A 15,145-nucleotide genomic window follows, 5' to 3' on the forward strand; every position below is an offset into this window, starting at 1 on the left:
AGGAAGAAGGGAAGGGAAGAAAGAAAAGGAAAAAGGAAGAAGGAAGGAAGGAAGAAGGAAGGAAGGAAGGAAGGAAGGAAGGGAAGGAAGGAAGGAAGGGAAGGAAGAAGGAAGGAATATATATTATATTATATATATATATATATATATTCATATATGAAGATGGAGGTGGTGTCCAGTCCTCCTCACCTTCCCCAGAGCCATCAGCAGGGGGAAGTTGATCTTGTCTCTGAACCTCAGGATCTTCAGGATCCCGTCCAGATACACCTGGTCTTTACTGAAGCATCCTGCAGGAGGAGGAGATAGGATAGGAGGAGATAAGATAAGAAGTACTTTATTGATCCCAATTTGGGAAATGTTAGAGTCGCAGCAGCATAAAAAGACAAGGCATTGTACAAATGATGTAATGTTGTGATCTGAGGACCCTCACCTGGCTGCTTGGTGTCCCTCTGGCCCCTCTTGGCCCTCACACAGTAGTCCCAGCGGGTGTTGGGGTCCTGCAGGAAGCCCCCCAAGCAGTGGAAGAGCTGGCAGAAGGACATGCTGCTGGCCTGGTGCACGGTGTAGTAAAGAAGAGCTGCTCTCCACAGGGTGGGGTCCTTCCTGAAGAGGACGCTGTGCAGGCTGGCCAGACCCTCCTCTGTGGGGTTCAGGGGCCTCAGGTTGAGCCTCCTGCGGGCCGACGCGCTGCTCCACGGCTGCTGCAGGTTGTTCAGCCCGCGGAAATAATGAGTTCCTGGAGGAGGGAGGGAGAGGTTTCTGAAAACACTCAAAACGCACGTCATGCAAACAATCTACTGTAGGTAAGGCAAGTTTAGTTATATAGCACTTTTCAATACAAGGCAATTGAAAGTGCAATCCTCAGAGGTGTACAGTAACTAAGTAGATGTACTCAAGAACTGTACTCAAGTAACATTTGAAGATACTTGTACTTTACTTGAGTATTTCCATTTCATGCCATCAGTTATATACATGAAATAATGAGTGCCTGGAGGAAGGAGACAGGGTGTTCTGAGAGCACTCATAATGCAAGTCATGTAAACAATATCTAGTTGTTTGTAATACTGTACATGCAAACAGCATCTTAATACTGTAAATCCTCAGTGGTGTAAAGTAACTAAGTAGATGTACTCAAGCACAACTTTAAGATACTTGTAGTTGAGTATTCCCATTTCTTGCCATCAGTTAAATACATGAAATAATGAGTTCCAGGGCCCAGGAGTTCAAAACTTTTAATCCCTATCTGATCAGATCAGATTTGGATTTTGGGGAGTTCAAAACCAAACAACAGGATTAGGATCACTTTGATATCCGATCAGGAAATCCAATCCAAGCTTTAATCTGGATCAAATCTTCAAAACGGGTTCAAACCGACAACACCGGATTGATCCCAAAAAACTGGATTATCCTGATCCCACCAGAGGGGTGGATCTCCAGTGGATTACCATAGCAACATGTACTGTACCATTTATTTCAAAATATGTTTCAATATAAATTAGATGGCAAAGTTTGTTAACTGAAATAATACACCATTTTTAGCCTTCATGGGAAATACATTCATGTTTGCTCACGTTTGTGGCCTATTTTGTTTTCAACCAAATGTTGATGACATAAATGTTTCTGCTCATGAAAGTATCACAACAAAGATTGTCAATTACAAATGTAATTTAGATTAAATTAAAAATATCTTCAACAAAAGAAAAGTCCATCATCTGTCATCACCTTTCAGAAGTAATTGCGGACAATAGATGTCTCTGCAATGTGGTCTCTTGTCTTCCTTGTAGTATTTCTCATGTCCACTAGATGGCGCTCGGTGGGATTAAAGCACTGATATTCAGGATCTAGTCATCTTGAAAAGTCGTAATCTGGATCAGGCTGATCCTGAATTGCTTTGAACTCCAGGGACAACATTTGACCGGCTTGTCTGATCCTGGATCCCGAAAAATGGGATTTCAAAATCTGATCTGATCTGATTGAGATTAAAAGTGTTGAACTCCTGGCCCTGGAGATCAATCCTAACAATGGTCAAAGAGGCAGCCTTCTGTCTTTTCTAAGGAAGTGAGAATTAGAAGCTAGATGTGATTCAAACTGCGGGGAAATCAAACCAGAGAAGGAAGTTATAAACCTAAATGAGACTAAATGATAAATCTACTACAATACTAAGTACATTATTGTCCTCCAGGACCCCACATAGAGAATAACCCCCTCACCGATCTCGTGCCGCAGCATCCCCTCCAGCCAGTGCTCTCTGGCGCTGCAGATGTTGATGGTGAGGGTCGGGCGGCTGTTCACCACCGTCATGGAGGCTCTGGAGAGCAGGTCCTCCGTCACCTGCACCACGATCTGTTTAACACATACACCATATTACATAATGTCAGGGAATCCTTTGCCCTGCTTGTCCTCCTTCGCCCTCTGACACAGACGCTCAGCCTCGGACAGCCCTATCTCCCTGAAGGAGGGGCTGCCCTAGCATTTTGTTGTTGTTACCAGTTTGTGACCGGGCAACTCTCGGTCAGAGATAGTTATTGTTGTGGGACACCTGGAACACATCCTTCTCGGGGTGGAGATGACCCCGAGGTGTAAGATCCTCGAGCCATAACCGAGAACTAAAGTTCAGTCAGACAACTCACGTGTTTTTAACATGTTTATTTAGAAGCAGCATATAGTTGAGTTTGGCGTCTCGGCTCGGGCCTCATCGCTCCACAGATTTACAAAGAACATTGAGTGATGATTAGATCACCATCCCCCGAGCCTACAGGTGGAAGCTGGGGGGGGGGCAGGCGAGCAGCAGCAACATGAAGCACAGCAGCAGGAACATGAAGCACAGCAGCAGCAGCTAGCGAGGCAGAGGCAGGCAGACCTGGCAGCTTCAATAGAGCGGCATGTTTAGGAGAATGTGTTTGGTCGGTTGTCAGAGGGACGAGGCGCGTCACGTGTTAATGTATCATTGGTGCTCGAGTTGACTGCCTGAACTAGCTCGCAGGCTTCGCCCCATTTGATTCAGTTTCCTCAGCTGTTTAGTCTACCTAGTGAAGAATGTTCATTCCCCAGCAAACTAGTTACACCTCTACCAGAGAGGAGAACCCTCAGAATTGATGTGGCATCTCAATCTGTGGTCAACTCGTGGCTCGTGACATGTCTCGTGAATTCTCCGGCCGAAGCTCCAAATAAACCGTCAGTGTTTTCCATCAGAGCTCCAGCTCTCCTCGTGTCTCTCTGAGTCCTGACTCCATCAGAGCTCCAGCTCTCCTCGTGTCTCTCTGAGTCCTGACTCCATCAGAGCTCCATCTCTCCTCGTGTCTCTCTGAGTCCTGACTCCATCAGAGCTCCAGCTCTCCTCGTCTCTCTGAGTCCTGACTCCATCAGAGCTCCAGCTCTCCTCGTCTCTCTGAGTCCTGACTCCATCAGAGCTCCAGCTCTCCTCGTGTCTCTCTGAGTCCTGACTCCATCAGAGCTCCAGCTCTCCTCTCTGAGTCCTGACTCCATCAAAGCTCCAGCTCTCCTCGTGTCTCTGAGTCCTGACTCCATCAAAGCTCCAGCTCTCCTCGTGTCTCTCTGAGTCCTGACTCCATCAGAGCTCCAGTTCTCCTCGTGTCTCTCTGAGTCCTGACTCCATCAGAGCTCCAGCTCTCCTCGTGTCTCTGAGTCTTGACTCCATCAGAGCTCCAGCTCTCCTCGTGTCTCTGAGTCCTGACTCCATCAAAGCTCCAGCTCTCCTCGTGTCTCTGAGTCCTGACTCCATCAGAGCTCCAGCTCTCCTCGTGTCTCTCTGAGTCTTGACTCCATCAAAGCTCCAGCTCTCCTCGTGTCTCTGAGTCCTGACTCCATCAAAGCTCCAGCTCTCCTCGTGTCTCTGAGTCCTGACTCCATCAGAGCTCCAGCTCTCCTCGTGTCTCTGAGTCCTGACTCCATCAGAGCTCCAGCTCCTCCTCGTGTCTCTGAGTCCTGACTCCATCAAAGCTCCAGCTCTCCTCGTCTCTCTGAGTCCTGACTCCATCAGAGCTCCAGCTCTCCTCGTGTCTCTGAGTCCTGACTCCATCAGAGCTCCAGCTCTCCTCGTGTCTCTCTGAGTCCTGACTCCATCAGAGCTCCAGCTCTCCTCGTGTCTCTGAGTCCTGACTCCATCAGAGCTCCAGCTCTCCTCGTGTCTCTGAGTCCTGACTCCATCAGAGCTCCAGCTCTCCTCGTGTCTCTCTGAGTCCTGACTCCATCAGAGCTCCAGCTCTCCTCGTCTCTCTGAGTCCTGACTCCATCAGAGCTCCAGCTCTCCTCGTGTCTCTGAGTCCTGACTCCATCAGAGCTCCAGCTCTCCTCGTGTCTCTCTGAGTCCTGACTCCATCAGAGCTCCAGCTCTCCTCGTGTCTCTCTGAGTCCTGACTCCATCAGAGCTCCAGCTCTCCTTGTGTCTCTGAGTCCTGACTCCATCAGAGCTCCAGCTCTCCTCGTGTCTCTCTGAGTCCTGACTCCATCAGAGCTCCAGCTCTCCTCGTGTCTCTCTGAGTCCTGACTCCATCAAAGCTCCAGCTCTCCTCGTGTCTCTCTGAGTCCTGACTCCATCAGAGCTCCAGCTCTCCTCGTGTCTCTCTGAGTCCTGACTCCATCAGAGCTCCAGCTCTCCTCGTGTCTCTGAGTCCTGACTCCATCAAAGCTCCAGCTCTCCTCGTGTCTCTCTGAGTCCTGACTCCATCAAAGCTCCATCTCTCCTCGTGTCTCTGAGTCCTGACTCCATCAGAGCTCCAGCTCTCCTCGTGTCTCTGAGTCCTGACTCCATCAGAGCTCCAGCTCTCCTCGTGTCTCTCTGAGTCCTGACTCCATCAGAGCTCCAGCTCTCCTCGTGTCTCTTTGAGTCCTGACTCCATCAAAGCTCCAGCTCTCCTCGTGTCTCTGAGTCCTGACTCCATCAGAGCTCCAGCTCTCCTCGTGTCTCTGAGTCCTGACTCCATCAGAGCTCCAGCTCTCCTCGTCTCTCTGAGTCCTGACTCCATCAGAGCTCCAGCTCTCCTCGTGTCTCTCTGAGTCCTGACTCCATCAAAGCTCCATCTCTCCTCGTCTCTCTGAGTCCTGACTCCATCAGAGCTCCAGCTCTCCTCGTGTCTCTGAGTCCTGACTCCATCAAAGCTCCATCTCTCCTCGTCTCTCTGAGTCCTGACTCTATCAAAGCTCCAGCTCTCCTCGTGTCTCTGAGTCCTGACTCCATCAGAGCTCCAGCTCTCCTCGTGTCTCTCTGAGTCCTGACTCCATCAGAGCTCCAGCTCTCCTCGTGTCTCTGAGTCCTGACTCCATCAGAGCTCCAGCTCTCCTCGTGTCTCTGAGTCCTGACTCCATCAGAGCTCCAGCTCTCCTCGTGTCTCTCTGAGTCCTGACTCCATCAGAGCTCCAGCTCTCCTCGTCTCTCTGAGTCCTGACTCCATCAGAGCTCCAGCTCTCCTCGTGTCTCTCTGAGTCCTGACTCCATCAGAGCTCCAGCTCTCCTCGTCTCTCTGAGTCCTGACTCCACTCCATCAAAGCTCCAGCTCTCCTCGTGTCTCTGAGTCCTGACTCCATCAGAGCTCCAGCTCTCCTCGTGTCTCTGAGTCCTGACTCCATCAGAGCTCCAGCTCTCCTCGTGTCTCTGAGTCTTGACTCCATCAAAGCTCCAGCTCTCCTCGTGTCTCTGAGTCCTGACTCCATCAAAGCTCCAGCTCTCCTCGTGTCTCTGAGTCCTGACTCCATCAGAGCTCCAGCTCTCCTCGTGTCTCTCTGAGTCCTGACTCCATCAAAGCTCCAGCTCTCCTCGTGTCTCTCTGAGTCCTGACTCCATCAGAGCTCCAGCTCTCCTCGTCTCTCTGAGTCCTGACTCCATCAGAGCTCCAGCTCTCCTCGTGTCTCTCTGAGTCCTGACTCATCAAAGCTCCAGCTCTCCTCGAGTCCTGACTCCTATTGCTTCAGAAGTTTCCTTCACACATAAGAGTTCAGTTTAGCTGATGCTTCAAACCATAGCAATTGTTCTACAGAAGCAATTTGGAGTTAAGTATCTTGGTGGATAACATTTGGACATATTGACCGTAGGAGTCAGAGAAACCCTGACCCTCTGATTGGGGGACAGACTTTGACCCCCTGAGGCACATCAACCATACACTCACAATTAAACGTAAAATAAATGCTGTATATTATCCTATAACCTGTCCAATCCACTTCCCAACTTCAGTGGAGTATCCTAACAGGAAGCTCAGGAAAAAGGTTGGTTTTTTAAATAAAAGCCCCAGAAGCAACAATAAAGCTATCGGCACCTACTTAGCACTAGATATGATAATAAGTGTCTTTTTAGGTATAGTTACAAAGCTTGTGTTCTTGTGACTCTGTCCTGCCTGTTATGTGTTAATAAAATGTCTGAGTAGGCGGATAAGTATTCAAATAATGTCTATAAATACATCAGTGGCATGTTAAATTGACGTTGTCCTTGTATCTATGCAGACTGCGAACATATCATCTTGGTTACAGAAAAACGTATACTGTCATTTGTAGCTCAGCTCAACACGATTGGTGCAGAAAGAGTTGTGTGAGTTTATCGTTTGGTTCCTCCTTGAATGCTATTCCCTCTCTTGTATTTCCTTCACTGTCTAAACCTATTAAGACTCTCCCAAGGATGCTCGGTATATGTCTGTGTGTGTGTGTGTGTGTGTGTGTGTGTGTGTGTGTGTGTGTGTGTGTGTGTGTGCAGTGGGCCATTAATAACCCGGTGATGTAACGTGTCTTTGTTGGTGGTTACATAAAGCAAAGTGCAGGATGACTTCAGGGAGCGACTGTTTTTTTGCAAGGTCTTCTCCCTGGAGCTGATTGGCTGTGACGCTGCGGTCTGCTGATCTGTTATCATGTCAGCATCCAGAACAACACACAAAGACACCAGGCTACAAACAACAGCCTCTTAATGACTTCAGAACAAGTGCAGAAATGCAATTGGAGTTATTCATGACTGTTTGTGTGTTCACGAGCCATTTCTTTGCCACACAATTACATATTAAACCAGTAGAAAGATGCAAAAAGTAGTAAGGACGTAATGTTGCAAGGCATACAACAACATATACACAAGATACCCCTCATTCAGGCTGGAAATTGGATTGAAAGTGGCGCAAAAGTCTGATTAAACAACGTCAGGAGAATCTTCCTGCTTGTGATGAAGCATGAAGATTCTCCTGACATCCAACTTTTTGACTTTATGTTAAATGACCTGAAGTGGGAACTGCGTTTGGTGGAGTTGAAATCAAACTACAACGCCATAAGATTGTGCAAATTGAAAGTAAATGCATGTGTTTTTCTCCTCGTACCTCCCCCACACAGCCCTCCTTCTCCATGTACTTCTTGACATTGTGGCAAACGCGACTCTTGCTCAGCAGATTTCCTCCGGTGGCTTGTTCAAACTTCTCATAGCTGCCGTACCTCTGCAGAGCCAACTCCATGATGTTCACCGCCTGAAGAGAGGAGGAAACATACTGCTGGTGATGCTGAGGACATTGTTGAATAATGGCAGGTTCGAAAGAAAAACAAAGCGAGTCTAGTCCAAACTGAACGTTGTTACTTTATATTATTGTAACAGTTTCCAACAAGAACGGTAGTAGACGGGGAAAATGCACTCGAACGAGAAGGATACATACTTGCACTTCAAAATAAAAGCATTTAATGTCAAACATTTCGTCCTTAACTTTTGTCAGGAAGCAAATAAACAAATAATGTTACTGCCTTCAATAAAAGGAAGTTACAACAGACATAAAGGACTTGGCAATAACTGCAAGATGTGCTGATGAGAAGCTATATGAGATAGCAAGAAACCTAGACTGTCAGACAGATATTAAACAAATCAAAGTTAGTCAGACGACTCGTATAGAAGAAAAGAAAAAGGCAAATACTACAACTTTTGAACGACCAACTATGGGGTTCCTCAGGGATCTATACTGGGTACATTATGCATTATTTACTTACAATAAAACCCAACATCTCATTTCATTTTTACACTGATACCACCTCTCTTAGAGCATCTCTCTTAGAATAGCTAAAGAATGACTATGAATACATGTTAGGAGAGTTTAAAACATTATATTACAATGATCGAGCTAAGATCAGTGTTCACTGTTCAACCCATTATTTGATTTTTAAGAATTTTGACCCGACAAATAAAGAAAAGACAAATACTACAACTTTTGAACGACCAACTATGGGGTTCCTCAGGGCTCTATACTGGGTACATTATGCATTGTTTTCTTACAATAAACCCCAACATCTCATTTCATTTTTACACTGATACCACCTCTCTTAATGCCTAATAGCTAAATAATGTCTATGAATACATGTTGGGAGAGTTTAAAACATTAGATTACTACGATCGAGCTAAAATAACTTTTCAACACATTATTTTATTTTTAAGAATTTTGACCCGACATATAGAAAAGACGAATACTACAACTTTTTAACGACCAACTATGGGAAGTAGAGGAGTTGTTAATTCCTCTTCATCCTATGGGGTTCCTCAGGGCTCTATACTGGGTACATTTTATATTAAATGCTGCTCTTATTTACAATAAAACCCAACATCTAATTTCATTTGTACACTAATACCACCTCTCCTAGAGCCTAATAGCTACAGGATGACTATGATTACATGTTGGGAGAGTTTAAAACATCAGATTACTACGATTCGGATAAGAGTTCAACCAATTATTTTATTTTTAAGAATTCTGACGCGACACATACAGATCTGGACATCTGACAATTGAAAAATAAACTGTTCTCCTTGTGGACAAACTGATATAAAGACAGAGCTTCTAAATGACCTCCAAACTGGTTTTGCATTTCTGTTTCTGCAGTCTCTTGGTACTTAATATGCAATACTGTGAACTTACACCAGTATATCCCCAATAAATCTTTAAACAACTGGCAAATGTAGAAGTCTAGCTCTTCTTATAATTACAGTAAACTGAGCCTTTAGGATATGTGTAAGAAGCAGGTCAATAGGTAAGGAGTAAGTGCAACTAAGGTGGCGTTTATTAACAAATGATAACTGGATTTTTAACAAAAATAAACCGAAGGAAATAAAGCAAAACAGAAAAAATGAAACCACAAATGAAGTAAAGTAAAGCCACCTCCTCACAACTCCAGTGATATCATTTATTTACAGCATGATATATAAGAGATACTGTAGATGGTGTTTTTATCCTTTATTATGTATTTATCATGTCCAGTATGTAGAGAGTAATTCCTGCCATTAGTCCGGCTTCACACTAATTTATAATTAAAGTTCCTGTGTAACTCTAGCGCACAGTCTGGCTTTACAATGAATGAAATCATGCTGAATATTAATTTAAAGGCTGCTTCATTACAGTGAACTCTAATGAGTATTAATGCCTTCTATTCCCACTGATTAATTATCATTATATTAGACAAATGAGATTAAAGCGAAAGTGATCTTTGGAAAGGCATCGCAGAAAGATTAAAGCATGCCAAACTAGGGCAGACTCCAGGAAAAAAGCATCCTCCACAGGATCGTTTGACTGCGTTTCTTGTTGAAATCTTCCTCTCACGCTTTCCTTTGTCTTACTGTGTCTGTGCACGACTTTCTAAAAAAAGCCTGAAACCCAACACCACTGTTTTCCTTCTCACTCTGCACATCTCTGCAATCTGCATGTATTTGTGGAGGATAGTTCAGAATATGCATTTGAATTCTTGTCTTTTTTTGGTGCGATTCTTCTACAGCTCTAGTGTTACTTATCTAACATGATTATTAATGTGGCTGGTAAATGCATGATGTGTGAAACGTGTCTTTATCTTCTTGTTCATAGCATATACATCTGTTGTCCGTCCACATATGTATATATTATTACAATAAGCAGTACTTTATTCCAACGTACTGTATTTATTGACTTTTTTATCTACCTATTTCACATATTCCAGCTCTTCTACTTGCTCCACTTTGTCATTTGCACCATTTTGATGTATTTTATTTCTTAAGTATATTGTATTATAACTGCTGGAAGACCCTGGGACTTCAGATGTCCATTGCCAACAACTACCCAGTAGCTTTTGTGCTTATTGCAAAAAAGACGTTGAAATCTTAATGTTGTCTTAAGAAGCCCAATGGCAGTGTTTGCTTCATAAAGTCCTCTGTATCCTGAATTCATTCATCATCCCACCCACCTTCCCTTTCTCTTAGGTAACCCACTCTCTCTGAATCAGCTCTGATCCTCCATGACGTTAAACAGCATTGGCAGGAAGTCTCTGAGATCTCAGTCTGCAGATCTGAGACCAGCAGCCTCAGCGCTGAACTAATACACCAGGGAAGTTGCTGTGATGAATGATGTGTCACTGCTTCTGGCCCACATTGGTGTCATTCTGCTTTCTCTTTTCGTGCAGCGTACAAGCAAGGTCTTCAGTTTGACTTTGAAAGAGAACTTAAGATGCTTTCAAACCATTACAAAGACTGGGGATAATGATCAGTAAGAATGGGACCGAAGCTAATGGTAGTTATTGGAAACCTCAGGGGGGAACTTTACAACAAGTTAAACCCATGATTTTCACTTAGCTCTGTTTTGGTCTCCTCCCTCTCCAGAGAAAACACATCTGCCTTTTTAGTTGCCGGTTTGTTCACCAGCTAGTCAGCCATTCAGGGAAGTAGTGCTCAAAGGGTTTATCAGCGCTTAAAAACCATATTAATGGGAGCTTTGAGATGGATTTGAAACGGTACATCTGCAAAAACCAGAACAGAAAAGCCTCTTTTGCTTTTGTATTGCACAAAGTCATTTAAGCTATTGTTAAAATACAGAAAACATGTTGAGTGTTGCCTCAATAATATAGATACAGTCCACTTGGAAGATATTTTAAAGCATTTCAATAAAGCTTATTTGTTACGGCTGTTATTGCTCTCGCCTAGCCGAACAATCCAAGAAAAAATTATTCAAATGTTCCAAAAAGACTGTTGTGAACATCCTGAGTGTCCTCCTCCAAGATGAGAGCAGCATGCTAACAAAGGTATCAACTGTAGCTGTGAACATGACAGGATGTGTGATTACCTAGAAGAGCATCAGGACTGTTTGAGGCAGATGATAGCTATGTGATTAACATGATGATTCAGCCTCTATGGAGAGAGACATCAAGCATGCTCATTTCTGATGTGGACCTAATCTGAAGTTTAGAAAAAGTCAGAATCTTTAGAAAAGGTCAGAATATGTTGATTTTGCGAAAAAGTGTGTTTCTAACAAAGACAGAGAACGTTACCTGTGTGAGGAAGCGATCGGAGGCGATGCTGTGCCGGGCCAGAACCAGCGGAGGAACCGGGTTGCTGTACTCAAACTGTGGGTTGTAGTTGAAGTCAGACTTAAAGAACTTGGCCTTCTCTTTCTCCACGTTGGACGGCTTGATGGCGGAGAGGATGCAGAGCCTCTTGGTGTTCTCCACTTCCCGTGTGACGGATGCTTTGTGCAGCGAGGGGAGTTTAGTGCGAGGGGAACTCAGGGTCTTCCTGATCTGTGTACGAGGGTTCAAACCCATCGCACTTCCCACTACTGCGATGTTTCGAGCTGGTTTGGACAGATTTCCTGAGAGGACTCGGTGTGTCTGTGCTGGTTTAACGCCAACATCTGGTGCTCGACACTTTTTAGGAGCCGTGCTGCCTTGGGCTTTTCTTCTGGTTGTTACTGTGGCGCCACATTTTACAGATGCTTTTGGCCTCTTGAAGTGCTTGGGACTCTTCTTCTCTTGTTCCTCCGCCTGCAGCAGGGAGTTGTAGCTGCCGCTGCTGAAGAGGTCTTTGAGGACGCTGGAGGAAATCTTCTCCAGGTAAACTTGGCCCGGACTCAGCGCCTTGTCAGCAGAGTTCAGGATGTACTTTTTGGACATTTCTACTTCAGGCCAGTGGAGTCTTTCTGAAAGAAGGGAGACGAGACACCAGTGAGCGAAGACAGTGAAAGTGTGAGCTGCTAACTTTAGGATCAGACGCTTTCACAGACAGCTTGATCCTCTTATCAAGGAGGGATACAATTAGACCTGTACCAATGACAAGCTAAAAGAACAAGGTGATAAATATAGAAACCAACATTTGCAATCACTATTTGTTTTAGCATCTCTCTAAGCAAGTTACAACTTTCTTCTCCCACATTGTGGTGTCACAAATCATCCCTGACTCAGTTTCTTGAGCGTCTTCTATCTCAGAGTGAATGATTCCAGAGCCCGGCACGAACGCTCAGGAGTCAGAGTGCAGGTCTGAGCAGTTTCCAGTAAGGTGACCTGGAACATCGTCATCACAGAGAGAGCGGGATAGAGTTTGGAGCACTGAGGCAGAATCCATGCAACCACAGAAGCTAATGACGGCAGCACAGGATGGAAGAGAGACGAGGACTCATACAGCGAATAAAACACTATTATCTAACACTGGTTATCTCATCATTCAGATCAACCTCAAATGATAGTCTTATATCACTTCGTACTGTAGGCAAGGAAGTGAACAACCAAGCATCTCCTGGGTGTTTTCTTTCAAGACATTCCCATGCCAGTTACCTTTAATCTATGAAAGTTACGAGAGAAAGCACAGTCCTGAAACCTGTGTATTTCAACTACAAAATAAATCAATACTGAAGCGCCTGCAGTTCATACATCACCATTACTCAGAACAAGGCTCTGTGTGAATTTGAAAGCAGATGAAGAGCATTAATCAGCATGAGTCAGCACTGAGTCAGCACTGAGTACGCTCGGCCATAACTCTTAACAACACAAATGCCTATGATACAGTAACATAGGCACTAAAAGACACAATATATATTATACAGAGTACTGACATGTACTCTAAGGCCAGGTAAGCTTATTTATAGCTAAGACACTATCAACGTGTCTTAGCCCTAACATACTAAACAAGGTACATGCTAAATAAGAGTGCTTTCATCAAACATGTTCAGTTGTGATTAATAGACTTATGTACATTTTTGAAGTAATTTTACTTTGTATGCTACTGTGTACTTCTACTCCTAACAGAGTATTACTACACTCTGAGTACTTCTACTGTTACTCAAGTACAAGATCTGAGTACTTCTACTGTTACTCAAGTACAAGATCTGAGTACTTCTACTGTTACTCAAGTACAAGATCTGAGTACTTCTACTGTTACTCAAATACAAGATCTGAGTACTTCTACTTTTACTCAAGTACAAGATCTGAGTACTTCTACTTTTACTCAAATACAAGATCTGAGTACTTCTACTTTTACTCAAGTACAAGATCTGAGTACTTCTACTGTTACTCAAGTACAAGATCTGAGTACTTCTACTTTTACTCAAATACAAGATCTGAGTACTTCTACTTTTACTCAAATACAAGATCTGAGTACTTCTACTTTTACTCAAATACAAGATCTGAGTACTTCTACTTTTACTCAAGAACAAGATCTGAGTACTTCTACTTTTACTCAAGTACAAGATCTGACTACTTCTACTTTTACTCAACTACAAGATCTGAGTACTTCTGCTTTTACTCAAGTACAAGATCTGAGTACTTCTACTGTTACTCAAGTACAAGATCTGAGTACTTCTACTTTTACTCAAGTACAAGATCTGAGTACTTCTACTTTTACTCAAGTACAAGATCTGAGTACTTCTCCTTTTACTCAAGTACAAGATCTGAGTACTTCTACTTTTACTCAAATACAAGATCTGAGTACTTCTACTTTTACTCAAGTACAAGATCTGAGTACTTCTACTTTTACTCAAGTACAAGATCTGAGTACTTCTACTTTTACTCAAGTACAAGATCTGAGTACTTCTCCCTCCTTTTCCTAAGCTATTATGCTCATTTAACTAGCTAGTTTTTGGTACACAGGTAGCTTTAATTGACCTCCTTGCTATAAAGGTATATTACATGCATGTAATCCTTGTCCCTGATTTGTAGTGACTCCTCCAGGTGACTGAACTTCCAGCTACAGTCACTACACTCAACAGAAAGAGAAGGTAAATGCAGATTACCTGTGACTTTAATGGACTCCAGCATCCTCTCCGTTCACCTGAGCGTTAGCCACTCAGCAAAGTTAGCCTAGCAGAAAGAGCCGGCTAATAAAGACTAGATATAAACCAAAGCGAGTTACCTGTACTTACTACGTGTCACGATAAAGCAGTACATATATGTATAAGTATTAATATGTATAAGTATTTCTGATGTCTGACAGCAGAGCGCCCTGCCTTCTCTGAGCTGCAGACAAACTGACAGCAGAGAGAGAGCGAGAGGCTTTAGCGCTGTTCCCATGGTTACGTTGATAAGAACCAGGATAAGAACGCAATACACACAGTGCTCATGGGAAATGTAGTCCGTCCATCCAAGTAGGTTTACACATACGAGATATTTTATAGTATATGGTGCACACAAAGACACAGACATAATAATGTTCAGAAGAAAAAAGATTGCAATTATAAATATAATCTTTATAATTAAAGCTATTTAAAAAAGGATAGGCCTATGTAAAATGATTTTATAGTAACTAATTAAACATAAAGACCATATTTACACAAAATATAAATATGTGAGAGACTGAATACAGTACAATATAATAAGACAAATACTATATACTTCATTCAAGAGGTGGAGCAGAAGTGTCGTGCAGGATTTACAATATTAAAAAGAGCCAGCGTAAGACATGACATGGGGAAAATGAACCAGTTTCGTCTTAAATGATCGAAGAATTATGCATACAATTAAAAGCAGTGCTAATTTATTATCAATGGTTTCATTTCAGAGCTCCTGTTATTCTATATGAGACGTTACTTACGATTAGCCGCCATGATTGTAGTTTTCTATGGAGCGTTTGTTACCCACCTGGACCTGGTTCCTTGGGTTCAACTTTATTTGGTCAGTTTCGTGTTAATTGTTTAAAGCAGTAAACAGTAAAGTAACTGCCGTGCTTCCGTTGTCCCGCCTCCAGGTATGTTGTAAAGGATAGACAACATGTATTTAAGAATATCTGGCGGCCCTTTGGATTTATCAGATGATCAAATAGATGACTAACTGCAGGACAATGCCGTTTCCCAGCTAAATTGTTATAGCTTTGAATGATAACCATTTCATTTTGTCATGTTTTCTTTTCTTAAGCATATTTCTGAATAAAAGATAATGTTTGGAAAATACAAGTCAATCATGATAGTTA

The 15,145-nt window shown here is 43.4% G+C and overlaps 1 protein-coding gene across 1 annotated transcript; it reads right to left on the reverse strand.

Annotated features, from left to right (window-relative positions):
* Positions 1-189: 189 nt before the first annotated feature.
* Positions 190-14,211, reverse strand: si:dkey-222b8.4 (uncharacterized protein KIAA0895; the record flags this gene model as incomplete). The annotated part of the gene is given in 6 exon segments (XM_034213835.1): positions 190-287; positions 431-736; positions 2,211-2,343; positions 7,305-7,448; positions 11,242-11,888; positions 13,974-14,211. Coding segments are annotated over 6 exon segments (1,353 nt in total), but the record flags the coding sequence as incomplete, so codon positions are not given.
* Between the last annotated feature and the right edge of the window lie 934 nt (positions 14,212-15,145).

The sequence above is a fragment of the Gymnodraco acuticeps genome, unplaced genomic scaffold, assembly GCF_902827175.1.
Source record: "Gymnodraco acuticeps unplaced genomic scaffold, fGymAcu1.1, whole genome shotgun sequence".
Classification (NCBI taxonomy): Eukaryota; Metazoa; Chordata; class Actinopteri; order Perciformes; family Bathydraconidae; genus Gymnodraco; species Gymnodraco acuticeps.